This window comes from Trichechus manatus, unplaced genomic scaffold (assembly GCF_000243295.1).
Source record: "Trichechus manatus latirostris isolate Lorelei unplaced genomic scaffold, TriManLat1.0 scaffold00109, whole genome shotgun sequence".
Classification (NCBI taxonomy): Eukaryota; Metazoa; Chordata; class Mammalia; order Sirenia; family Trichechidae; genus Trichechus; species Trichechus manatus.
In genome coordinates this window covers 8,923,432-8,948,951 of record NW_004444045.1, presented here as the reverse complement: position 1 = coordinate 8,948,951, position 25,520 = coordinate 8,923,432, and the positions used below count along the sequence as shown (strand labels likewise).

Here is a 25,520-nt window from a genome sequence, read left to right as displayed (position 1 = left end):
TTTAATTACAGAATTTTGATTCATTTTATCAGACTTAGCTTTTACAGGTTTGTACATCAGTGTCCAGGGTACACTCTACTCTCTCATAGTTCATTAGCTAGTTTCTGGCTACTTCAGTCTAGTTCTGTGGATAACTCCTAATTGCTTTTTGGTCATCACACATAGACACACTTTTATTCAATTCAAAGTTTTCTTATCTCTCTTGCCAATTCAAAGTCTTCTGATCAACCCTGGACAGGGAGACATGGAGACCAATGGAAACTGTGATTTGGGTTTATTTTTTCTCTCACATATGTGGCTGTTATCCTATGTCTTGTCAGCTTTCATGTGCTCCTCAGGACTCTCTCCTTTTACTTCATTCTGGCCCCTGCTTGCATTAGGATACAGACTAGCAGCACAGCTTCAAATGCTGGCTCTGCCAGTTACCTTTGTTATGGTGTCTATAATCCCCTGACCTCTCCCCTTCCCCTAGATATGGGGAAGAAATGGGTGCTTTGAGGTGTCATTTTTAGTGTTAGTGCTTTATTGGACACTGAAAGTAATTATTTCTGCATTCTATTCTTTCTTCCCTTTGCCCTCATTATTGCTAGGTTTTTTTTCTTTTTTATAAATATGATGTATAAAGAGGGATGTTTCCCTCTTGGGAGACTTGTCCAGCAGAGTAGTCAACAAAGGAAGGACAGATAATTGGGAGTAGACTTTCATGTCACCTGATAGTGATACTCATTTATCGAAGTTATGGAGATAGAACATTTCACTAACTTAACTGAAGAAACTGAAAGTATTCATTTCATATATACCTGAAAAGGTAACAGGATCACACGAGAAGTACATGTTTGTTTAAATGTACTTATTAAAGTATCTTCTAAAATGCCTGTATCTTTTTTAAAGATTCGGAAACCCCGACCTCAGAGGGAACGTGCTCAATGGGATATTGGCATTGCCCACGCAGAGAAAGCATTGAAAATGACTCGAGAAGAAAGAATAGAACAGTATACGTTTATCTATATTGATAAACAGCCTGAGGAGGCTTTATCTCAAGCTAAAAAGAATGTTGCCTCCAAAGCCGAAGTTAAAAAAACCCGGAGACCAAGATCCGTGCCGAACACTCAGCCAGAACAGACCAATACAGGGGAGGCAGTTTCCTCCCCATCAAGTACTGAAATGCGGAGACACAGCCAGAGGCGGCACACAAGTGTGGAAGAGGAAGAACCACCTCCTGTTAAAATAGCGTGGAAAACAGCAGCAGCAAGGAAATCCTTACCAGCTTCCATTACAATGCACAAAGGGAGCTTGGATCTGCAGAAGTGTAACATGTCTCCTGTTGTGAAAATTGAACAAGTGTTTGCTCTTCAGAATGCCACAGGAGATGGGAAATTTATCGATCAGTTTGTTTATTCAACAAAGGTATTCCCATTTTTGTGTTTTTGTGGAGGGTATTCAATAAATAATCAACATAGGCATTAAAAAAACAAAAAACCAACACAAGGGTATAATTTAAATATCCCTCGTGTCCACTGCATTGGAAATGTGCAGTCGAATACTCTGTTTAAGATGGGACAAAAAAGAATAGGCAAAATGGCTATTTTTTTTTCTTTTCTTTTTGTTATGTTTTTTCTGTTTTGCAATACCTCCATCTGTACTATATTAATCTTGAGCTGTGCAGCCAAAATTGAGCTTAGCTCCCTAAAGTCGTGGAAAAAAACTGGAACACTTTGCCTGTTTCTAGTTTGTATAGTCTTTCTTAGTTGCAGAATGTGCTTCATATTGAATCATTTTTGTCAGTTATCTGAGCTAATGGTTGTCTGAAAAGCCACTGTAATAATTGGACCTGCTGACCTGTTTGGTTGCACTAGCTATCTGGTAGGCTGGCCCATGTTAGCATAGGTGTCTCACTGCATTTTAGAGAAATACCAGAGCTATGTTTGTTCTGCAACAATTAACAGTGGTGATAGCTGAGGTGAAAATAGCCTCTTCAAACCAAGTGCATCCTTCAGCCAGCCTTGGGGCCTGACATGTGGCAAGAGGGTTAAGCACTCAATAGCGCTAGCTGAAAGGTTGGTGGTTCAAACCCACCTAGAGGCAACTCCAAAGATGGGCCTGGTGGTCTGCTTCCAAAAAGTCACAGCCTTGAAAATCTTGTGGAGCATAGTTCTACTCTGCAACACGTGGGGTTGCCATGAGTAGGAATTGACTCTATGGCAACTGGTTGGTTAACTTAGCTGGAAGGTGGTAGAATTCTCGCCTTCCATGCAGGAATGCACCTTATGTGCCTTGTGTGCACCCAGCACCCATCTGTCAGTCGAGGCTAGCATGTTGCTGTGATGCTAAACAAGTTTCAGTGGAGTTTCCAGATTAAGATAGACTAGGAAGAAAGGCCTGGTGATCTACTCCTGAAAATTAGCCAGTGAAAACCCTGTGGATCATAATGGGTCTGATCTACAACTGATCATGGGGATCGCACGGGACCAGGCAGCATCTTGTTCCCTTGTGTGTGGGGACGTCATGAGTTGGGGCTGACTTGGATGGCAACTAACAGCTATTCCAACCTACCTGTAAAAACTTAAGTTGCAGTACCTACTTGATTCTCCTGGTGGCTTTGAATAGCAAATGAATATTTTGCATCTTTTTTTAATGCAAATTGCCTACATTCTTGGAGCCAGTTTTATCTGCTTCTGGATACACAAATCAAACTTTGTCTTACACACACCTCCCGGAGTGGTATTGAAAGGAAATCCACAATAAATTTGATCCTTTAGAATATATATTTATTTAGAAACCACTCCTTCTATTTCACCAGGTTAAAAATACCTAAAATGAGGCAGAATTGCAATCATACCTGCCTTCTGTCTGCTCCACTTGCTTATTGAGTGTACATTTTGGTCACCATGAATGGTGTATTTCTGTATCTAAGAATATTGTCTCTCAAGACATATTGACATTTTTATCTGTGTAGTAGGGCACTTTACCAAATGAAAATAACTAGAGTTCTCATACTATATTATGTATAAAGGGAGATAACTATTCAAACCAGAAAATACTTTGGTTTTCACAGAAAATTAGCTGATGCAGGTTCATTTTTAGCGATATTCATCACCTGGACTTAGACAAATTGGTTTTTCTTCATGAGCTCATTTTACATTTTAGAATATAGTCTAATGATTTAACAAAATTGTTCTGATGATGGGTAAGGTAATAAAATGAAGGACCTTATACAATTCAAGCAGTTTATCATCGTTTTAAGCCATCTTTGTAAGTCAATGATGCCATTTGCCTGATAATCACCTAGTTTTTACTTTGCCTTATTTTAAAGGGAATTGGTAACAAAACGGAAATAAGTGTCAGGGGACAAGACAGGCTTATAATTTCTACACCATACCAGAGGAATGAAAAGGCAACTCAGAGTATGTCATCTCCTGAAGCAGCGTCTGGTCCTACAGGTTGGTATGAATGAAGAGTATGTAGACCCATTTTGAGAGGTCATAGTTCTGTTCTATCACATAGCTGTGTTCTTAAGAAACTTTTGGTAGTCAAAAGTCAAATTGTATTAATAAAAGAATTGTAAAAGTAATTCTTTCAATAAGAAAAAATGGGTTAGGGACTAGAGAACTTTATTCATAGTAACAGTTATTTTTCCTGTAGGAATTCCAGTAACAGGCAGATTTTGTAATTAAAAGAGTATAGCTATAAAATCTAAACGTATCTAAGTAAATGCACCATTTGATTCTCTCTGCATGAGAATAACAGCTTTACTTTCCTAGCACTATTAACAGATTCTTAGCATTTTCTCCTTTATCCCACATTGAAAACAAGGTGGCAGCTGCCAGCCCTCTTTAATGATTCCTAGGTGTGCTAGAGGTTAGTAGTAGTTGAGGGTCCTAGGGCCTAATTCTCCCATTATAATCTGATCTCTGACAAACAGATACCATGAGTTGAAAATCAAGCTGTGTTATTCCTGTGGTCAGTTAGGTGCTTTTGAAATGTTCAAAGTAATTTTTATTAAGAGACTGACTTACTACGGATCTTATAGTTTTAACTGAGTCTGGTGGGTTTGGTTTATATGAAAGTATTGCATTAGTAGTATTTCTGTTGCTTCATATAGCCATCAAGAAAAGAGTTGGGTATCAACTAACTTGATCATTTTGAATCTTAATTTAGGAGAAAGGAATTTCACTTTGGTCTTTTAAAATGGTTTTTGAAATATAAGAACTGATCAAATAATTTTCTGGAAGGATTAAAGTTTTAAGACCTAAGGTCTTAATCTTAAATCAGTAGTAACTCAGGCAAATCTGTGACTGAGTGGCATTAAGGGGTAAATCTTTTTGTAATGGAAATGTCAAGTAAGATTCTAATTAGTATAAGAGCTAAATAAAAACAACCTTTGTTCCAGAAAAGACTTGGGGCTAGCTTTCTTTAAAAAAAAAAAAAAAAATGGACAGGGGAAGGTGGTGACTGAGGAGATGGGGCATATATTGGACCAGGCATATTAAAGAGCATACCTTTATCCAAAATTGAATTAGGAAAGGAAGCTGATTTAAAGAGAGGGGATAACTCTCCAGAACCAGATTTACAACTTTTATCATTTCAAGATACTATAATAAAAAATGAAAGTATAATGTTGAAAGAATGAGTAAATAGAAGATTTTGCATTAATTAGCCATGATTGAAAATGTTTGTTCCCATCTTTGCATTTTAAAATAATCTTTTGGCCTCAGCTTTCCATAGTTAGGTATATCGGTTTTATTATCTCTCTTTACACTAAACTGTTGGTAATTTGTCTGAATTTAAATGGGATACCGAGATTAGGAGAATCTTTATTTAAACATCTACTTTCTCCTAATTAATGAGAAATTGAATTCTTCATATATAATATTAGACTGATATTAATTCACATGTTTTACTTTTGTTTTTAATGGAGCTTTTGTTTTTTCCTCTCGCTACTGAAAGTTTTATTTTAAGGTAGTCTTTTTTTTTTTTAATTGTACTTCAAGTGAAAGTTTACAATTCAAGTTAGTCTCTCATACAAAAATTTATACAGACATTGTTGTGTGACCCTAGTTGCTCTCCCTATACTGTGACAGCACACTCCTCCTTCCCACCCCTGATTTCCCACGTCCATTCAACCAGCTCCTGATCCTGTCTGCCTTCTCATCTCACCTGTGGACAGGAGCTGCCCATTTGATCTCGTGAATCTTCTAGAGCTAAGAAGCACACTCTTCACGAGTATCATTTTATGTCCCATAGTCCAGTGTAATCTTTGTCTGAAGAGTTGGCCTCGGGAATGGTTTTAGTGCTGGGTTGACAGAGAGTCTGGGGGCCATGCTTTCTGGGGTTCCTCCAGCTTCAGTTAGACCATTAAGTCTGGTCTTTTTACTAGAATTTGAGTTCTGCACCCCACTTTTCTCCTGCTCCATCAGGGACTCTCTTTTGTGTTCCTTGTCAGGGTGGTCATTGGTGGTAGCTCAGGTGGTCTTTTAATTATAAGATTTAAGTTCTGCTATAAATTTTCTTTTCTTTTTTAATTCTTTATATCTGGAAAAAGTCAGCCTTATTTCTTCCTTAGGGTGGCACATGTAATTTAGGTTGTAAGTTAAGACTGGAGCTTTAATTTCATGATGGGTGCCCTAAAGCGTTGACCTTAGTTTAAATTTAGTTACCAGCTGTAGTTATAAGCATATTTTGTCCTGTAAAATGACCATTTTGCTTCTTGTGAAAATTAATTCAGTAGTTGAGTAGAGACTTGTTCTCCCTTCAAAAACCAATTGCATCCTCGTGTTGGTTGGTGTTAATTATGTAGGGAGAATTCTTGAGGGTTTTTTTTTTTTTTTTGTAACTTTAGGGGATACATCAAATGTGTGGCAGTGACACGTTTCTTGAAGAATTGCTTTTGCATTCACACTAGACTTCTGGGCTATTTTTAAATCCAGAGATACTCCTCTCCCCTCCCTTAGAACATGAACATAATACTTTTTAAAGGTTTTTAAATCTAGTAGAATATATATGTTCTTTGGGTGGCTTTCAGAATAATTTTAAGAAGTCATGTTGCCTTATCCTCTATGAGACTATAGATTGTAGTCTCTTCTACACTTGGGGGAACAATTATTGTCATCCTCAGAACAAGTGAAAATTCTTTGTTTGTTTTTTAGTAGTTCCAGTTTCATTTTCCTCTTCCCTGGTAGATACTTGAATACCGAGGATATACTAAATGAGGGATCTTTGGGTCCTCAGGTTGATCTATGAGGGTAAGATATCTGTTGTCTTAGTAAACGTTCTCATCAGTGTAAGGAGAGTGATAGAAAAGGAAGGAGTCATCACCTTTATCTGTGTCTTCTCTGCTATAAGTTGATATAACTATGGCTCAGAAACAATATATTATCATCAAACTACCCATCCCTACCCCCAGACAAAGTAATGGGATTGTTCTTTGTTTTGACTTTGGACTAAGGTGAGGGAAGCCAAGAGCAATAAAACCAGAAAGTTTAAAGGAAGGCTATATTGAAGTAGCTTCTGTCTGATTTTATAGGAGGTTTTAGCAGCTTCCTCCTGTGGCAAGTGAAAGGTGATTATTATCCAGGAGGACTATTTAGGTAGTCCAGGCACTGGAAAAGGAACCCTGGTGGTGCAGTGGTTAAGCGCTCAGGTCAGTGGTTCGAACCCCCCAGATGCTCCGTGGGAGAAAGATGTGGCAGTCTGCAGTCTGCTTCCATAAAGATTTCAGCCTTGGGAGCTCTATGCGGCAGCTCTCCTCTGTCCTGTAGCGTTGCTGTGAGTCGGCATCCGCTCGAGGGCAACCGGTTTCGTTTGGTTTTAGGCACTGAACAGGTGGAGAACAGGTGCACTGAAGGTATCATTCCTCCTCAGTCACAGTGAAATCATTTCTGACTTAGTTCTTTTAAAAAGTTGTGGTCTTCAGTCTGAGTTTTATCCTTTTCTAAAAATGGGGTCCATGTGAGTTTCCTTCTGTTTACATTGAAATGATTTTACTATTTAAAAATGTTAGTAGTTTCTTGTTTTAGCATCTGACTTGGAAAAGCTTGATAATTTGATTTAACTCTTAAGTTTCCCATGACTACCATACCGTACCTGTTGCCGTCGAGTCGACTCCAACTCATAGCAACCCTATAGACTAGAGTAGAACTGCCCCATAGAGTTTCCAAGGAGCGCCTGGTGGAGTTCTTTCTAAAGTATAACAAGTCCCTTAAAAGTCATATTAATGGCTAGGTTTTGGGTCATATTTTTGTGCCTTTCCTGATTTTTTTACCCTTTGTTTGCTAATAATAATCATAAAAATAGCAAAACTATGCACCAAGCACTGTTAATCATTTTACATGTAGAATTAACTTAATTCGTTTGTTAAAATGCAGTCTGTAGGCTGATTGAATTTTGAACCAATAATTCCTAATGTCAACTGGGTAATAAAGCCATTCTCATCCATCCTTTCAATTACATTTACTTGAAAGTATTTACCTGCCTTTAAACTATATCTGTGCTGTTTTAACTTGACTTTATAATTTTTTTAAAATTCAATTCCTTTTATTTGTATAATTTAGTGTCCTTTTAAAATCCCAGTTTCAGCTTATTAGCCTTTAGAATTTGATCTATAAAAATGTTTATGTACTCCCAAATGGCCTTTTAATGATTTATAAATAAAAATTCCAAAAAGTATTGGGTAAGAAAAGCAAGGAATTTGGTCATATATTAATTACTTAAGTGTCAAGATATTCTTAATGAGTTTTTATTTATTTGTTTATATCATCTCTTAGGCTCAGTAGAAAAGAAGCAACAGAGAAGATCAATTAGAACTCGTTCGGAATCAGAGAAATCCACTGAGGTTGTGCCAAAGAAGAAGATCAAAAAGGAGCAGGTTGGCTTCCTACATGTAGAGAGTTAAAACATTGTATTTGTAAATACTGTAGCTTATATTGGTATCCTAAAAGGAAAAACCTCCCTCTGCCCATACCCTCCACCCCTGGTTTCCTCTCTGGACTCTGTTTTTGTTCTGGTGGGTTCCAGTGCCTGATTGTAACACAATCGTCCCTGTGATTCTGCTTTAAGCATTTTCATAGAAAAACAGTCAGGCTTCAGGAGATGGAAGGCCAGTACTGTAAGACTCTTAAAGAATCCCTCACATTTATTTTGAAATTTCTGTTATGAGCAAAATGATTTCATGTTTTTTATTTGGAACCATCATTGAGCCTCCCCCCCCCCTTTTTTTTTTAATTTTGATTTTTGGTTTAAGCTGCTGGTATGTATGGTTTTTATTTTTTAACAAATCAAATTAACTATAAGAGTTATATTTAAGAAATAATCAGAGATGATCTGGTTTTCCTGTTGATATCACAGATTTTTTGGAATGTTATTTTCCTCCAGTGGAATGGCACTCACCTGTAATTAGGTTGTCAGATAAATTATATTTAAATTTTTAGAAAGGGAGGGCATTTTGACTGAAGGGTGTTAAACCAATGTAATCAGTGGGGGTAATATACATGTTGAATTACCTTTTCAAAGAAATTTTTAGAAACCATTGCTGCTTTGAATTAAACTCACAATCAGAATTTTTCTTAATTTTTTTAAAGTGAGAGAATATCTGTTTTTATAGCCCAGACAGCACTATTGAACAAAAAGAATTCTGAGTAGAATTAGTTCCAGTAAGCTTTGTATTTTTAAACCATTTATTATGGAAGAGTATGAACTTTTCTATTTTAATTATTTCCTTATAATTTTAAACTTCCAAACTTAAAAGGTGACTGACTCTCTGTGGTTAATCTGTGGTATCACCAAGCATGTAAAACAATTTTCCCAGAAATACTTAACTAAAATTTAAATAATATACTAATTCATTTACTATATTAACTTTCATACTTAGGAAATTATATTCCAAAAAACTTTGTAAGCTCTTGCAAATCTACAGTATTCATTATCAAAATTTATTGTGATTTTGCCAGCTGGTTCCCAAATTCAGCCTGTTACTAGTCAGTTTAAAATTAATAAGCAAAATGGGACAAATTGTTAATGCCACAATACCAGTGATTGTTTAGAAGATTTTATATTTGTATCACTAATTGTATCTTATAAAAGCGCTTCTGTTGTATGTTTTTTACCTGTTGTAAAAAAAATAAAAATTTTTTTTAAAAAGCTTAGAACAATCCTTAAATATTTACAAAATGTGTTTCAACATGCATATTTCACATCTTAAAGAAACATAAAATTCAATTCATAGCTTAAACAGAAACTCCTCCAACAGCATCCTTTCTCTAATTCCAATGGTTCAATCCTCAAATTGCCATGTGTTTTACATATACGTAAGGAGCTGTGATGGCGCAGTGGTTAAAGTGCTCAACTGCGAACAAAAAAGGGGTTCGAACCCAGAACCCGCCAGGCACTCCGTGGGAGAGAGATGTGGCAGTCTGCTTCCGTAAAGATTTACGGCCTTGGAAACCTTACGGGGCAGTTCTACTCTGTCCTGTAGGGTCGCTATGAGTCGGAAGCGACTCGGTGGCAGTGGGTTTGGTTGATTACATATACATTGGCAGAATAACTTCTGATCTCGCTCTCCTAATGTAGGATCAAGACACTGTTCATAAGACACTCAAGAAAGTGCTTTTGCAATATCACAAACTTACTTTCTTAAGTTTGTACTAGCAGCAAAAGTATTGAGCTTCCAGCTGTATGCAGCCCTGTAGCACTCTCTACAGAGAGGGTCCTGATTCCCAGCAACTTAGCTGTGAGTGCAGGCGCGGAAGGGTCTTAAAGTGGCGTGAGTTACATTAACCTGAGTATCATAGTAAGTAAAAATTTATCCTAACATCTTTGGGGTGGGAGGGGTTTATAGCAACACTGGGGCTGGTTGCAGAAACAACCCCTCTCCTGCCTCCCGGACACTGAAGAAACTATTCTTGTTCTCTTCATATAGTAAGGGAATGGTGGGAAAAGTCTTTACTGGAGAGCATGTGGCTGTGTGATGTCACTTGGTATTCAGCAAGGCAGCTAGCATTTAAACCCTTCCTGGCCTTGAGACAGAGAACTTCACCCAGAAGATGGGACTGGCTTCAGATTTCAGATACATTAGTGATCACTCAGCATTACTTAGATTGAGGAAAGTTTTTTTTTTTTTTCTTGTATTAATTAAAAGTGAAAAAATTCCTTGTTAATTCTGTATTTTTCTACCCATACAGGTTGAAAGCGTTCCTCAGGCTACAGTGAAGACTGGATTACAGAAAGGTGAGTTAATATATAATGTTACTTTGCATTTCCTTGATTAAAACCAGTTTTTAAGAACTACTTATTTGTACTTCATGTATTTTTGTCTGTCTCTGTAAATCATTGTTGTTGCTCTCCAGTCAATAATTTGTGTGAAATTGCAATATTCCCCAGTGTTTGTGTGCGTGTGTGACTTTTAGAGTTGATCTTATTCTGTGCCTCCATGTGAAAAAGTCTTATTTGTTTTGGTAAATTGGAGAACACCATGTAGACGATACCATTTCCAACTTTTCTCCATAATATTCTGGGGTTTCACTGATTTATAAACTAGGGATGTGACGAATCCACTTTTTTTGGTATTCGACCGAATACCAAATAGTAGCTATTAATGTTTGTCAAACATGGACTATGACAAATCAGACAAGACAACCTGATTGAAAAAATCTTGCCACGGTTATTTTTACAGTGCTGTAAAATCCTTTTGTAAATTGAAATGATTCATAGCATATTTATGGCCACTGTTAGATGACCTTATGCAAATCTATTTAAGATAATGCACAAAGTTTAAGAAACCTTAAACTTATATCTGTATTTTATGTGTGCAATTTGACTACAGTACAAACTCCGTAGCATGATTCGTGCGTTTTTGGTGAGATCATTCAAACTGTATTTAGTACCTGTAGTTTACTCTGGGCAAATTGCATTATTTAAAAAAAAAAAAAAAAAAAACACCAGCCTCTCTGCATTCTCGGGGAGAAGTCTGCAGCGATGGTCTCCGTGGAGATCCTCAGCAGAACTGAACAGCCTCCCGGAGGGAACACTGCTTGGCGGAGCTCCAAGAAAAGACATCGCGATCGCTGCGAGATTAGGAGGCCTGATTGCGTTGTGTTTCCACCATTCCACAGGGTCGGCGGACCGGGGAGTGCAGGGCTCTGTCAGATTCAGTGACAGCTCCGTCTCCGCAGCGGTTGAGGAAACTGTGGACTGAGATTCCTGTACAATTTCATCCCAGAAACTCCAGACTTGTAGTCTCCATGCAAGATTTCTTTGTCGGCGGCTCGATAAACAGTTTCTTTGTTTTCGATTTTGATTTTGCCAATCATCATTATTGGCATTCTCCTGCCTGGTTTCTTCAAGACTCTGAACAATTGCTTTAACATTCAAATGATTTTTTTTTTTTTTTTTTCCCGGTCTGAGCTGGATGGGTACAGCTTAAATCATGGGTCCAGCCTAAAAACCACCGTTTAACTTACACTGACCAATTTCAACATGGACTGTTTTTTGTTTTTAAATAAAGCATCATTAATGCACATCTGCAGGGTTTTGCCAAACAGCCCAAACTGTATACATTACAATCATTAAAAGCTCTTATTTTTTTTAATATTAGTGCCGTTATCATGGAGAACAGCATGGCGGCTGTCTTTGGCAGTCTGCCATTTTTCTAGCGTTTTCAGAAACTCGTCGGAAATGGCGGTACCTGTGTTTCCCTTCGAAAGCCTCTCAGTGCAGCACTCCTGTTCCTCTGTTAAAACTCCTTGTTAATCCAGTGATCTTTTAGGCCAAGGAAACATTTTGTGGTGGTGTTCTGGGTCCATACACCAGCAATGAAGGAGATAGATTTGTGTACTTGTGTTTTTTAATCAGCGTTAACATGGGCAGGCACCCTCATTTATAGATGGTCAGGAAACATTCAGTGAAAACCTTGTAGAATGGGATATGATAACGAGGTTCCAGTAATCTGAGCAGTCTAACGAGGCCCACATCCTCCACCACAGAACATGTCTATATACCAAGTGCTACTCTCACTCAGCCTGTTGCGGATCTTCATGGCCTCAGGAGACTTGTTTCTCCATGGTCTCTTCTGGACTGCACACTTCCACCATAGCTTGCTGGGCTGATCTAGATGTCTGTCTGTTGTATGGAAATTTTGGGGGAAAAAAATTCCAAAACACAAAGCTGTGGGTTGAAATATTAACCATCTCCTTGGTTCCTTGGTATTCACCGTGCCTGATCTGCACATTTCATCGTGGCTGTTTCTGTATAGCCTATTCTGCATTAGCCCAAGAGATTGTTGCTTTGTAACTTTTTGCACTATTGTTTTGGCTGGATTTGTATTACAGTTTTAAAAAAGAATTCCACACTACTCTCTGCCTTTTTTTTTTTTTTTTTCCGTATGTATTCCTTCCCGCACAAATTCCACATAGAGGCCTCTCATCCAGCTCTTCGTGATTTGGCTGCACTTGAATACCGATTGTCCATTTACAGCCCTCAGCGCAGTGTGCCTCCTAAATGGCATGACATATGTAGCTGTGCTGCAGCACTTGTTAATGGTCACAATAAATGCCACTTCACCAAGGAAGTCTCAGATGAACAATTATGAACATCCAAAATTTATTTGGGGGGAGATAATCAACTGAATTGCAAAATTCGGGGGAAAATGGCACTGTCCGTGTACGAATCGAATACAAATCAAAGATTTGTCACATCCCTAATAAAAAACAAGATGGAGATGTCTCTGCAACCATATTTGTAAGCTACACAGTGTGTTGGGTTTTATGTCTTCCCCCTCCAAATTGAATGGTTCCTTGGATTGCTCCAAATCGATCTGTCCTGTAGTTTTGATAGAATTGGTTTTTAGGTTGGAGCTTGGGCTCTGTTGACTGAAAATAGCTTTAGAGCAGGAGCACTGAAATAAATGTTTTAATAGAGCGGTTGTAAATTAAATCAGTCACTACCAGGAAGGTCAGAAGCTTGTGAAGTTTTGACTTGTGACTTCAGTGTTACAAAGAGAGCTGTGCTTTTTCCACACTAAAGATGAGTTTGGGGAAAGAAACTATTCTCCCACAAAAAAAAAAAATTAAACTTTAAGCACTATTTTAGGATTAATTTCAGTGTGTTATATTAAGGTGCCAGCGAGATTTCAGATTCCTGTAAACCTCTAAAGAAAAGGAGTCGCGCCTCAACTGATGTAGAAATGACTAGTTCAGCATACAGAGACACATCTGACTCCGATTCTAGAGGACTGAGTGATCTGCAGGTAAATATGTGCAAGCGTCTGGGCAAAGTGCTCTTTTTTTGCTTTGCAAAATCAAAGTCATATCCTGTTTTGCCTGACTCATTTGGGGGAAATGGGGGAATTTTTAAAATACACTGAAGGAAGAAATGACTTTTGTTATTCTGTAACTTACAAGTGTCAATTTTACTGATCTCTTATAACAGAAACATAGTTTTCTTTGTTTGCTTTTAACTACAGTTTCCACAAAACACCAGACATATGGTATCCATGGGTTTTAGAAAGAAAGAAAGAAAAAAGAGGTTGTTTTAAGATCTAGTTGATCGGGGTGGAAAGGGAGAGTGTACTGTCACAGTATAGGGAGAGCAATTAGGGTCACATAACGATGTATGTATAAATTTTTGTATGGGAGACTAACTTGAAATGTATATTTCATTTAAACTGCAACAATTAAAAAAAAAAAAGATGAACAAGGCGTGCTAGGTTTTTCATACCTAACTTTGAGGGAGGTATTGTCTTGGTTTGTTTTTCTTAAGTATGTGCTATGTTTTCCACGTAGGTAAGCTTTGGAAAGCAAGTAGATAGCCCTTCAGCTACCGCAGATGCAGATATTTCTGACGTGCAGTCCGTGGATTCAAGTTTGTCAAGAAGAAGCTTTGGAATGAATAAGAAGGACACTGTGTGTCAGGTAGGCGGGTTACCGGTCCTGTGGCTTAAAACAATTGCTGTAATGTTCTACCAACAATATACTCACCTTGTGTTGAAGAAGGTAGTAATCTTTGCAAATTATGATGTTACTTTAAAGCTACAGATCTAAATGTCATTTCTAGCTCTTTTCCTTTGAGTTGGAATAGTTATTCATATGCAAATGCAGATATTCATTGTGATAACACTGTTATTAATTGTAAATAAATGGCAGGTGACTGATTTCAAAAATGTGTTCTTAAGTTTAAGTTGATCCTAACTTTTTAAAAAACATATATTTACGCTTCTTGAAAAATACTGCTTTGCCCTGTAAACAAAAATTAAAATATACAGATCCCAAAGAAGAAATCATACAAGATAAAAAGTATGACTTTTAAACTTCATACCATATTGGGTCTGAAAATAGACATCTAATTCAGTGATTCTCCAGGCGAGGTCCAAGGACCAGCAGCATCAGCATCTTCAGGAAACTTGTTAGACAGGCACATTCTTGGGCCCCACCCAAGAAACTTTCTGCATCAGAAACTCTTGGGCGGGGGGGGCAGGGGGCAACTGTCTGCCTTAACAAGTCCTTAGGCGCCCTTGTGGTGAAGTGGTTAAGAGCATGGTGGCTAAGCAAAAGGTCAGCAGTTTTAATCCACTAGCCACTTCTTGGAAACCCTGCGGGGCAGTTCTACTCTGTCCTATAGGGTCGATATGAGTTGGAATCGACTTGACGGCAGTGGGTTTAGTTTTGGTTTTTTCAGGTGATTCTGGTGCACGCCAAAGTTTTTAAAGCACTGCTTTTTGCCATATGACAGATCTGTGAAAGCTCTGGTGATTCTCTGATTCCTTGTGAGGGAGAGTGCTGCAAACACTTTCACCTGGAGTGCCTGGGACTAACATTACTCCCTGATGGAAAGTTCATCTGCATGGAATGTCAAACTGGTGAGCTTACTTACTTGATAGATCTGAAAGATGGATCAAGAGGAATGTGCAACGCCAACATCTTCCATGACATCTGCTTCTCTTTTACTTTTGTCTAGTTTATTTATATTCTCTCATAGCTTATTTCGAAGGCGCTCTGGTGGCCTTGTGGTTAAGTGCTCTGCTACTAATGAAAGGTCGGCAGTTCAAACCCACCAGTTGCTCCTCGGGAGAGGTATGTGGCAGTCTGCTTCCGTAAAGATTTACAGCCTTGGAAACCCTATGGGGCGTTCTCCTCTGTCCTGTAGGGTCACTATGAGTTGGAATCAACTTGAGGACAATGGGTTTGGTTTTGGGTTATAGCTTATTTCAACAAATTAAGACCCATCAGTGATTAGAGGCTTCCCAATATCAAAAGAGTAGTTAGCAATATTGCCTTACCAATGCCTTTACCATAAAACTGACCAATTCATTGAGATGTATTTGTGTTTTATCTAGAAGGCTACACAAAGTATATGAATTATTTTTCAGATGAAAAATTTTTGAAATGTTTATGCTCATTAAATTAAAGTCCTTTGTAATAAACTGGAATAATTATCAGTCACAAACTATAACCATGGTGATTGTATTTTTAGTGGAAAGATGGAGCTACTGGAATTTTATTTTTAAACTTGAATCCAAAAGATTCACCATTTATTTCTTATCCTACCAAACATAGACTTTACCGTAATCATTATCCATTGCTGTCAAGTCAATTCTGACACACAGCAACCCTATAAGAGAGTAGAACTGCCCCATAGGGCTTCCTGGGGTGTAATCTTTATGGAAGCAGACTGACACATCTTTCTTCCGCAGAGCACTGGTGGGTTCGAATTACTGACCTTTCCGTTAGCAGCCAAACGCTTAACCACTGTCCCACCAGGGCTCTAAACATAGACTACCACCTATTCAAATAATGTATAGAGAAAGAACTATGCAAGTTTATCTTTCTTTTCTATGTAGCCATGGCTCTAGATAAAATTACGACAAGCAGAAAGTAGAGTTGTTTAATCTGTAACAAAGCAAATAAAAAATCAGCTGGAGATGGCATGGTAATGCTTTTAGGAACTGTGTTTGTGTTGTTTTAGTTTTATTTTAGCTATGAGGAACTAAAAGCCAATTGGATTTCAAGTATATATGATACACTGATCTTACTCTTGACTTACTATGTCATTTGACCCCCATAACATTATGAGATAGGTATTATAAATTACATTCTACAAAGGGGGAAACTGAGGATTAGAAAGTTCAGTACCTTGCGCAAAGTCACAAAGATAGCATATGTTGAAACTGGGATTTAAACCCAGGCAGCCCAGTTCTAGAGTCCTTGCTCTTTCTATTGCCTTCTACTGCCTTGGCTAAGTACTATGGAGATGATACATAATATACACTAATAAGCACACACACATATACATCACACACAAAACTAAACTATAAAAGCTATTTAGAACATATAACATTTTTTCCTGTATAAAATTATCATTTCATTCATCACATTTAGACTCTGCAGTGAAACTTTGGAGCCGTTTGCCAAATACCTGCACGTTGTTTTATTTGGCCCTCAGAGTGTATTTTGAACTTTTAAACATGGAGCAGGCACGTACTGTTGGTTCCCCATGTTACCTGTCGTTCCTTCTTTTCTAAAACCCTGTCGCTTATGCAACCCAGTCATTTATGCAACCTGCCTAGTCCCTTTAAGCATTTAAGATTGTAATTTCTGATTTAAACTATTGATGGGACCACAAATCTCAGTATTAAAACACTCTTAGGGCTTCTCTCCTAACTCCAGAATCCAGTAGAATCCTGTCAACAAAAGTTAGACATAATCTAATTTGATACACATCTATTAGGAAATGTAAGAGGGAAGTTTGTTTTAAAAACAAGTGCTTTTGATTTATTTATTTTCCCATTAAAACTAGTTTGATGCCAGTTTGGTACACTTCTAACATATTAAGGGTGAAAACTCAAATTCTCAAGCCATTGCTCAGGGTCATTTAGGCAGTTTTCCTTTGTTTATTAAACAGATAAACACTTTACACGTGAAAAGTCTTACAGGATATGTTCCTGATAAATTCCTGTAGTACCACTTTCTATTATTTACCACAAATGTGATTTCTGGCAGAAAGCATTTTCATTTGCCCTTTTGAATAAAATGTGTAATATTTTTAAAAAAGACTATAAAAGGGACCATAACAGGCAATTTTACTTTTTAATTACTTTTTCTTAATGAAGACCAGTTCCTAGTGAGAAGGGAGGGTGTTTGGAAACATTCACATGCTAGAGCTCTAAACATAATTCTTAAAGGGGTTTGCTGTTTTAGCTCTCTGTTAGTATAACAGTTTCACTATTATAACAATTTTCATTTATATTAAACTTATTTTGATTGTTATATCAGTGAAAGCCTATTTCATTTTTACATAGAGTAGATATAATTTTATCCATTCGGCAAAGCTGTAAAGTCAAACCTCCTGCTTTTAAAATAATTTTTTAAATTTCTAAGTTATTTTTAAAAAAATACTACTGCTTTTATTTCAACATACATGTTAAAATTAATTTAAAATTATATATATGCCACAGGACAATGATACAAAACTATTGTACTAAATATTTCTACAACAAAACCAGTTAAAAAAAAAAAATCATAGTTATCATTACTCATTTTAAAGAATATTTGTAATTCAGCCCATTTGTAAAGATTAGGTATTTCCAAAATCAAGGAACAACATTACAATTCTACTAACTTTCTGTTAAAAACAAAACAAAACCAAAGAAAACCTATTCCTTGTATTTTTCCCTCCCCTATTGAAAGACATTTGAGTTTCTTTCAGTTTTTTGCAGTTACAAACAATGCTCCAGTGAACATCATTTTACATGTATAAATCTAATGCAGATTATCAAGAAGTGGCATTTCTAGGCCACAGGAAGTGAATGTATTTTTCTTTTAATGAATACTGCCCAATTGCCTTCTTAGGTAGTTTCTTCCAACCTAAGTCCTACCAGCAGTACATGACAGCACCTGTCTCCCTACATCCTTAACAACAATTGGTGTTATCAGACTGTTTATGTTTTTGCCTATTTGATGAATTTTTTAAATAATACTTATTGTTTTAATTTACTTTTATCTGATTACTAGTGAAGTTGAGCTTTTTTTTCCCTGTTTTTATTGGCTATTTGTCTTTCTGCCTTCTCTGAGTTGCCTGTTCATACCATTTGCACATCTTTATATTAGGCTGCTCTTGTTTTATTTTCTATATTGATTTATAGTTCTTTGTCATCTTTTGTTATCTTTGCTTAGACATGCTATATGTATTTTCTCCATATGTGAACTTTTTTTATGACAAAACAATCTTTTGTCATCTTTGTTGCATATATTTTTCCACATCTGTTTATCTTTTATTTGTTCCTTCTTTTTTTCTTTTTAGTTCTGTTGACATTATTTCTTCCTTTAAACATTTGACAGAACTCACCTGTGGAGCCATCTGGTCTTGGAGTTTTCTTTGTTGAAAGTTTCAATTTCTTTAATAGTTTATAGAACTATTCATATTTTCTATTTATTTATTTATTTTTGCCAGTTTTGTTAAGTTGTATTTTTCTAGGAATCTATTCATTTATCTAAATTTTCAGATTAATGGCAGAAGTGTAGTGATTTTTTTTTATTAGCATTTGTAGGATTTATAGTGATATTCCATTTTTCATTTCTAATGTTGTTTATATTTCTGCTTTCTTTTCCCTCCTTTTTCAATTAGTCACTCTTAACTAGGGATATGGAGTTCCTGGGTGGCACAAATAGTTAAGCACTCAACTACTAGCCAAAAGGTTGGCAGTTCAAACCCACCCAGAGGCACCTTGGAAGACAGGCCTGGTGATCTGCTTCTGAAAGGTGACAGCCTTGAAAACCCTATGGAACAGTTCTACTCTGACACACGTGTGGTCACCATGAGTCAGAATTGACTCGGCAGCAACTAATAACAACAACAACAACAACCAGGGATATCAGTTTTATCACTCTCTTTTCAAGAAACCAACCTTTGGTTTGTTAATCCTCTCAACATATGTTGATTTCACTTCATTCTTGAAGAATAGTTTCACTGGGTATAGAATTCTGGCTTGGCAATTATTTTCTTTCAGCCCTCCAAAGATAGCATTCTGTTGTTTTCTGACTTCCATTTTTCTCTTTCTTGGCTCTCAGTGTCACTGTTGCTTCTTTGAAGTTAATAGTCTTTTCTGTGGGTACTTTTTTTAAAAAAGATTTTATGATTCTATTTACATGAAATGTCCAGAGACAGAAAGTAGATTAGTGATTGGCAGAGGTCGGGAGGAGGGGGAATGAGGAGTGACTGCTAATGGGTACACTGGGTGTACAAGGTTTCTATTTAGGATGATGAAAATGTTCTGGGATTTGATAGTGGTGATGGTTGCACAACTTTATGAATATAATAAAAAAAACCACTGTACGCTTTAAAGTGGCTAAAATGATGAATGTTAAGTGAATTTTATCTTGAAAAAACAAAAAAACAAAAAGAATCAGTGACTTATAAACTTTCCTGGTAGAGGTAGATTTTAAGAAATCGGGCGAAATCTGGTTAGGAGTAGGTTAGCTCACTCAGAAAAACACCCCTGTATTAGGCCAATATGCCATACCTGTGCCCAAGTGGTCAAGTCTGACTTGAAGAGCCATGCTCTCAACCATACCTGGCAGTGCCCCCAGGTTTTTGGTTTGGGTTGACCAGGTGGTGATGGTATCATTCCCTCACTCTGAGGAAACCAGGGCTCCAAACCAATTCATTCAGGTTTGAACCCTGCTAAGGATTTGCATTTCTACCCCAGGTATACTGAATCAGAATCTACATTTTAACAAGATTCCCCAGGTGATTCTTCTTTTGTTTTTTGACATTTTGTTGTGGTTTGGGTGAAAGTTTACAGAGCAAATTCGTTTCCCATTCAACCATTTATACATATTTTGTTTCATGACAGTAGTTGCAGTCCCCTCAATGTGACCGCACTCTACTCTGTGGAAACTTTTGATAATTTTTCTTTGTCCTTGATTTTCAACAGTTTAAATATGATATACCCAAAAAAAAAAAACCCATTGCCGTTGAGTCGATTTCGACCTATAGCGACCCTATAGGACAGAGTAGAACTGTCCCTTAGGGTTTCCAAGGAGTGCCTGGTGGATCAAACTGCTGACCTTGTGGTTAGCAGCTGAACTCTTAAACACTACACCGCCAGGGTTTCCAAATATGATATGCCTAGCTGTAATTTTCTGCCTTTTTATTAGGATTATGAGTTTTCATTTTGTGTCTTTTACATACAGAAATTGTAAGTGATTTTCTAATGGAATCTGTCTTTTCATTAGTTATTCTTTTACTTCTATGTTGGGAAGACCTCTCCACTAGCAGCTCCCAAGTGTTGAAAAATTCTGTTCTGGGTTTTCTATGCCATCAGTTTTGGTATAGAGTGACAAGTGGAGATTAAATTGTTTTCAGTGTTGTATGCCCAAACTGATAATCAGTTATTCTAGCAAAATTTATTAAATAGTCTTTTCATTTGATCATTTATTTTAGATTTTTTTTTTATGTTAAATTCATACATATACCAGTAGAGTGTATTTCGGGGGGTAGCTCTTTGATCTCAGTAGATGCTTCTATTTAAAAGGAATATGCTTTGATCAGATTTTATTTAATCTGTGCACCTCACCAATTTTCCAGGGCAGCACCCATGTTTTTCATGTAAAGTGTCTGGCACAGATGTGAAGCGTTGTTCTGTTGGTGCCTGTGGGAAATTTTATCATGAAACCTGTGTCCGCAAATTCCCCACTGCCATCTTTGAGTCAAAAGGATTCCGCTGTCCCCAGCACTGCTGCTCTGCCTGCTCCGTGGAGAAAGATATCTACAAAGCAAGTAAAGGTAAAAAGAGCTAAAGAAAGGGACAAAGCTTTTTTTAAGTGCAGTGGCAAATAATATATTAAGCACATTATTATAAAGAACAGTGGGCATTCTCCCTCTGTTTGTTCATTTGCACATATAATAGCTCAGCCACAGTAGATACCATATTAAGTCAGGGTTAGGGTCTAAATTCAGACCGTAGGAGAATATTTCATATTTCAAAATTACCCTTGAAAATCCTTTAGGCAGGTGACATACTTGAGGCCACCATCTCTCCAGCATTGGAGCAAACTTTTCTTTGGATGAGTATTTTGCTTGCATTTAGGTGCCATATAGCATAGGAATGACAGAGCTAGACTAGTAAAGAAACATGATTTTTATCTTACTATAACCAGCATTGTATGGGAACCCAGAAAAGCGCAACTCCAAAATACTTATTTCATATCCAGCTGATGCCTTATCATATAGAATTTTTTTTCACTTGCCTTTAAACAGGTCGCATGATGAGATGTCTAAGATGTCCAGTAGCCTATCACTCAGGAGATGCTTGCATTGCTGCCGGAAGCATATTTGTGTCCTCCTACATTCTCATCTGTAGTAATCACTCTAAACGGAGCAGTAATTCTTCCTCTGCTGTAAATGTAGGCTTTTGTTTCGTTTGTGCAAGAGGTGAGTGTCACTCCTTTCTCTTTATTTTTTTTCCGAGTTCATTGGCATACTTCCCCATTAAAATAGAGTCTCAGCCTTGGGAGAGAACTGAGGTCATCTAGTACAATCTCCACCCATTGCAGAATTCCATTTTATAACATCCCACTTCCTTGTATAGTGTCTTTTTAATAGACCTTATTTTTTAGAGCAGTTTTAGGTTTACTGAAAATTGTACAGAAAGTCATCTTGCAACCATGTGGTACATTTGTTACAGTTGATGAACGAATATTGATTGCACATCATTTTTAATTAAAGCCCATAGTTTACATTAGGGTTCACTCTTTGTATTGTATAGTTTTATGGTTTTGATAAATGCATAATGCCATGTGTCCACTGGCATTATCATACAGAATAATAGTTTCACTGCCATAAAATGCCCTTGTCTCTACTTATTCTTCCCACTCCCCCGAACTCATAGTAATAGTCCCTTTTTATAGTCTGTTTATAACATTAGACATCCAAATTGTCAGAATATTAATTCTTCTGTAAGTGAAACTAAAATCTAAATTTTTTTTTTTTTTTTGGTAACTTAGAATTGTAGATAAGTTCTTAGTTTTTCTATTTGGAGCATCAAAGAGTTAATTACCTTCTCTGCAAACAATTCTTCTATTAGAACTAGAGCCATCATCCCATGTCAGAATCTTTAATCCACAGCTTTCATCTGATTGAGATTTCACTTGAAAGGCAGGACTAGCACATTTATTTTTCAATTGTTTATGTTGTATTTTATCATAATGTTTTGGTCTGGCATTAAGAGAGCCCTGATGGGACACAGCCAAGGCAGCATATGTCGTGGTGTTAGTTAAGAGCCAGCAATACAGGCTTTCTTACTTGCCAGCTGTTGATACTGAAGTGTGCCAAGAGATTGATCTGGCCTTCATATTAACTAACAATACTGTGTCCCTAAGGGGGTCAGTGAACTTGAGTTCATGATAAATAGAAACTAGAACTACTTTAGCTGAGTATGATACAGGGTATCCAGCTTTATCACAACTGTTACAGTATTATAAAACATTGTTAGTATTAAGCATTTTAGAAACCAACTAATATTATTCCCAAATGCATTTTTTTTTTTTTAATTTAAATGGTTCTCAGTTTTTTTTTAACTTCCCTTCTTGTGACATACTTGAAAGGACTCTAAAGCATATCAGACCCGTTAGCCTATACTGTACTGAAGATGAAGGGTTTTTTGGGTCTTGGCTTTTGGTGTTTCTTTTTGTTTTGCTTTAAGAGAGAGTTCTTTTATTTGGTGAAAGTACTATGAAATCTTTTTTAATAAAGAGTTTTGATAGTATGATGGATCTTAGGTTGTTTTGCTTTTGTGTATCTCTTTTTTTAAAATAACTTAGAAGAGGCGGCAGTAAAAGATTAAATAAATAGTGAGTCCTGTATGAAGCAGCCAGCTGGGTCCATTGTACACACTGCTTTCAGTGTGCCAGAGTTTTGTAAGCACATTGGGCTGTCTGCCATTAGAGGGAGAAGCATAGTGTCTTTCTTTACTAGAGCAATTACAACTGTATCCTGCTTTGAAACGTTGATGGTAAGTGGAGGGAAAAAAAACCAGTGCCATTGAGTTGACTCCAACTCACAGCGACCCTCTAAGACAGGGCATAACTGCCCCATAGGGTTTCCAAGTAGCAAATGGTGGATTTGAACTGCTGGCCCTTTGGTTAACAGCCAAACGCTTAACCACTGCCACCAGAGCTCCGGTACATGGAGGAGTAGGTCTGAAATGTTTCGTGCCACATTGCTCTTACAGGTGATAGAAAGGAATTAGCTAGGCAAAAGAAATAAAAAGGCATCAGTAGTTTCTTTTCCATCTCCCCATTCCTAAGAAAATAATGCTAGGAAGGAAATACTGAATTATCAAATTAACTTTAGAGACTTTTCAACAAATTAATGGCAGTGAATAACTTAGTCTCTATCACTTTATGAACTCTTTCTATTCTACCATTTCTAGGCACTTATTTTTACTGGCAGTATATAAGTACATATTACTGGGTCAACATTTTAAATACCAAGTTCATAACTATCATATTGGCTTCCCCTGGGGTACATTCTGAATCAAGTACCATCAGTGTATTAACCAAGACTTTTCTTCTGTTTCATTCAGTCATTGAGAAACCTATAAAACAATTACTTTCAGGTATTTTCCATTTTGGACTGGTAGAAAATGGTCTATCTGGCAAGGACCTTGTCTTTTATAAAACTCTAGCCATTTTGTTAAATTTAACTTATATGCCTTGATTAAAAGTTTGAGAATAATAAAAATGGGGGGAAAATCCATGTTTTGGCAACAGAATCTATATTGCTTTTTATCAATTTGGCAATTATTCTGAAAGATTTATCGTATTTAAGTGCAAATTTTAAGCAAGATTATTTAATTTCCAAATATTTTAACTGTGCAACTTTATGCAGTAAACAGAAACCTTCATTTTTCTTTCCAACATTCAAAAAACTTATTCTAAACAATCAGATGCTGGGATTTGAGAAGGCTTAACTCTAAAAGTTTTTCATAAGTAAACATATTCTTTTATCAGTATTTATAGAGGCCACCCTTGATTTTTTTTTTTTTTTTTTTTTTGACTTCACCTTTTTAAAGAGATGTAACTGTAGTAAATCCACATACAAAAAGAGACACTTCAATCTTGTATGTTTTGGTGTTTGAAAACTTAACTTGTTTTGAGTTTGCTTCTTGCCTCATACAGAGTGTTTTTCTCCTCATAGACAGTGGTTATCAGTTGTTTACAATTATTATCAGTTGTTTACAATTATTAAGCTAGTCTTAAGGACTGGAAATGGTTAAGAGCTACGGCTGCTAACCAAAAGGATGGCAGTTCGAATCCACCAGGCACTCCTTAAAAACCCTATGGGGGCAGTTCTACTCTGTCCTATAGGGTTGCTATGAGTAGGAATCGACTCGACGGCAATGGGTTTGGTTTGGTTTTGGTTTTAAGGACTGAAATTGTCTAGAAATGTTTTCAGAAAGGTTTAGAGGACCATTATTCCTCTCCCTACCCCCTTAGCTAACTCTTGGTGCCGTAGGAAATGTTCAGACATTTTTCAGTGTTTTAGATATGTTCTTTAGCATTTCCTTTCATCTAGAGGGTGGTATAAACTAAAAGTAATGGTAATTACCATTTCTTTGCAATGGTAATTTAAAATGGAGACGATAGGTTAGGGTTTTTTTTTCATTTTATTAGTAATAATAATTTATTTTGCATGTGTAAATCAAACTATAGTAGACACTTTATCTAAACAAATTGCCACAATTGCCCTAAGAAGTTTTACACGGATGCCCATTTTATATGGATGAGAACACTGAAGCCCAGATTAAACAATTTAACTGAAGTCACATAAATTGTAAGTGAAGAACAGCATTTGTACCTGCTCTTTCTTATTTTCAAGCCCATGTTTTTTACACAACACTGCCTCCTTCTGTTAAATGTATAAAACTCATTTTGACATTGCCTGACTTTTGTTTGAAGATTATGTCATTTGCAATTTCAAGTTCTATTCTGTCATCTGGGTCAACGATATTTCTTGAATCTGTCTCAGTGTAGGATAGCACTAAACAAAAATAATACCCACAGAAAAAAGTAAATGGTAACCCATTTAAAAACAAAACTCCTCTCTCACCTCAAAATGATCTCTAAATGAAACTGCTGTCATGATTTGCATTGTGAAATCCTAGGTCATTATAAACTGACCCATAACAAAGATAGAAACATTTTCCTTGGTCTCACAGTTCCCTAGGTTAAGGAGTGAACTTAACTGGGGGCTGGGGAGTGGGAGGAGAAAGGAGAGTCACAGGTTGTAGCACATTTGTGTTTTTCTTCAAATGGGATAGCTGTATTGGTAGATCAAAAGGACTGTTTTTATAAACCCTTAAGTTGGTAATCACTTTATGTCATGGCAGGAAAAATTTTAAATGGTTTGCATTTCCTCAGTAAAGTTTAACAAATTATAACTTCTTTAAAATCATGTATCATATTGATATAGTTTTCATTATCAGGCAGAGAAAGCTAACATTTATTTGAGTATATTTCAAGATATAAATGGAG

At 36.7% G+C, this 25,520-nt stretch overlaps 1 protein-coding gene across 9 annotated transcripts in view; it reads left to right on the top strand.

Annotated features, from left to right (window-relative positions):
- Nucleotides 1-25,520, top strand: part of NSD3 (nuclear receptor binding SET domain protein 3) — a 104,321-nt gene that overhangs the window by 54,521 nt on the left and 24,280 nt on the right. For 7 of the 9 annotated variants that reach the window (XM_004383405.2, XM_004383404.2, XM_023737851.1 and 4 more), the window contains 9 exons: nt 892-1,407; nt 3,314-3,440; nt 7,764-7,864; nt 10,176-10,221; nt 13,107-13,237; nt 13,773-13,901; nt 14,719-14,845; nt 20,572-20,769; nt 21,244-21,417. In XM_004383405.2, the coding sequence (XP_004383462.1) occupies nt 892-1,407; nt 3,314-3,440; nt 7,764-7,864; nt 10,176-10,221; nt 13,107-13,237; nt 13,773-13,901; nt 14,719-14,845; nt 20,572-20,769; nt 21,244-21,417 (1,549 nt within the window). Of the gene's footprint in view, nt 1-891; nt 1,408-3,313; nt 3,441-7,763; nt 7,865-10,175; nt 10,222-11,105; nt 12,738-13,106; nt 13,238-13,772; nt 13,902-14,718; nt 14,846-20,571; nt 20,770-21,243; nt 21,418-25,520 lie in introns of those variants that run through there. The other 2 variants (XM_023737854.1, XM_004383406.1) reach the window with 2 other exon arrangements.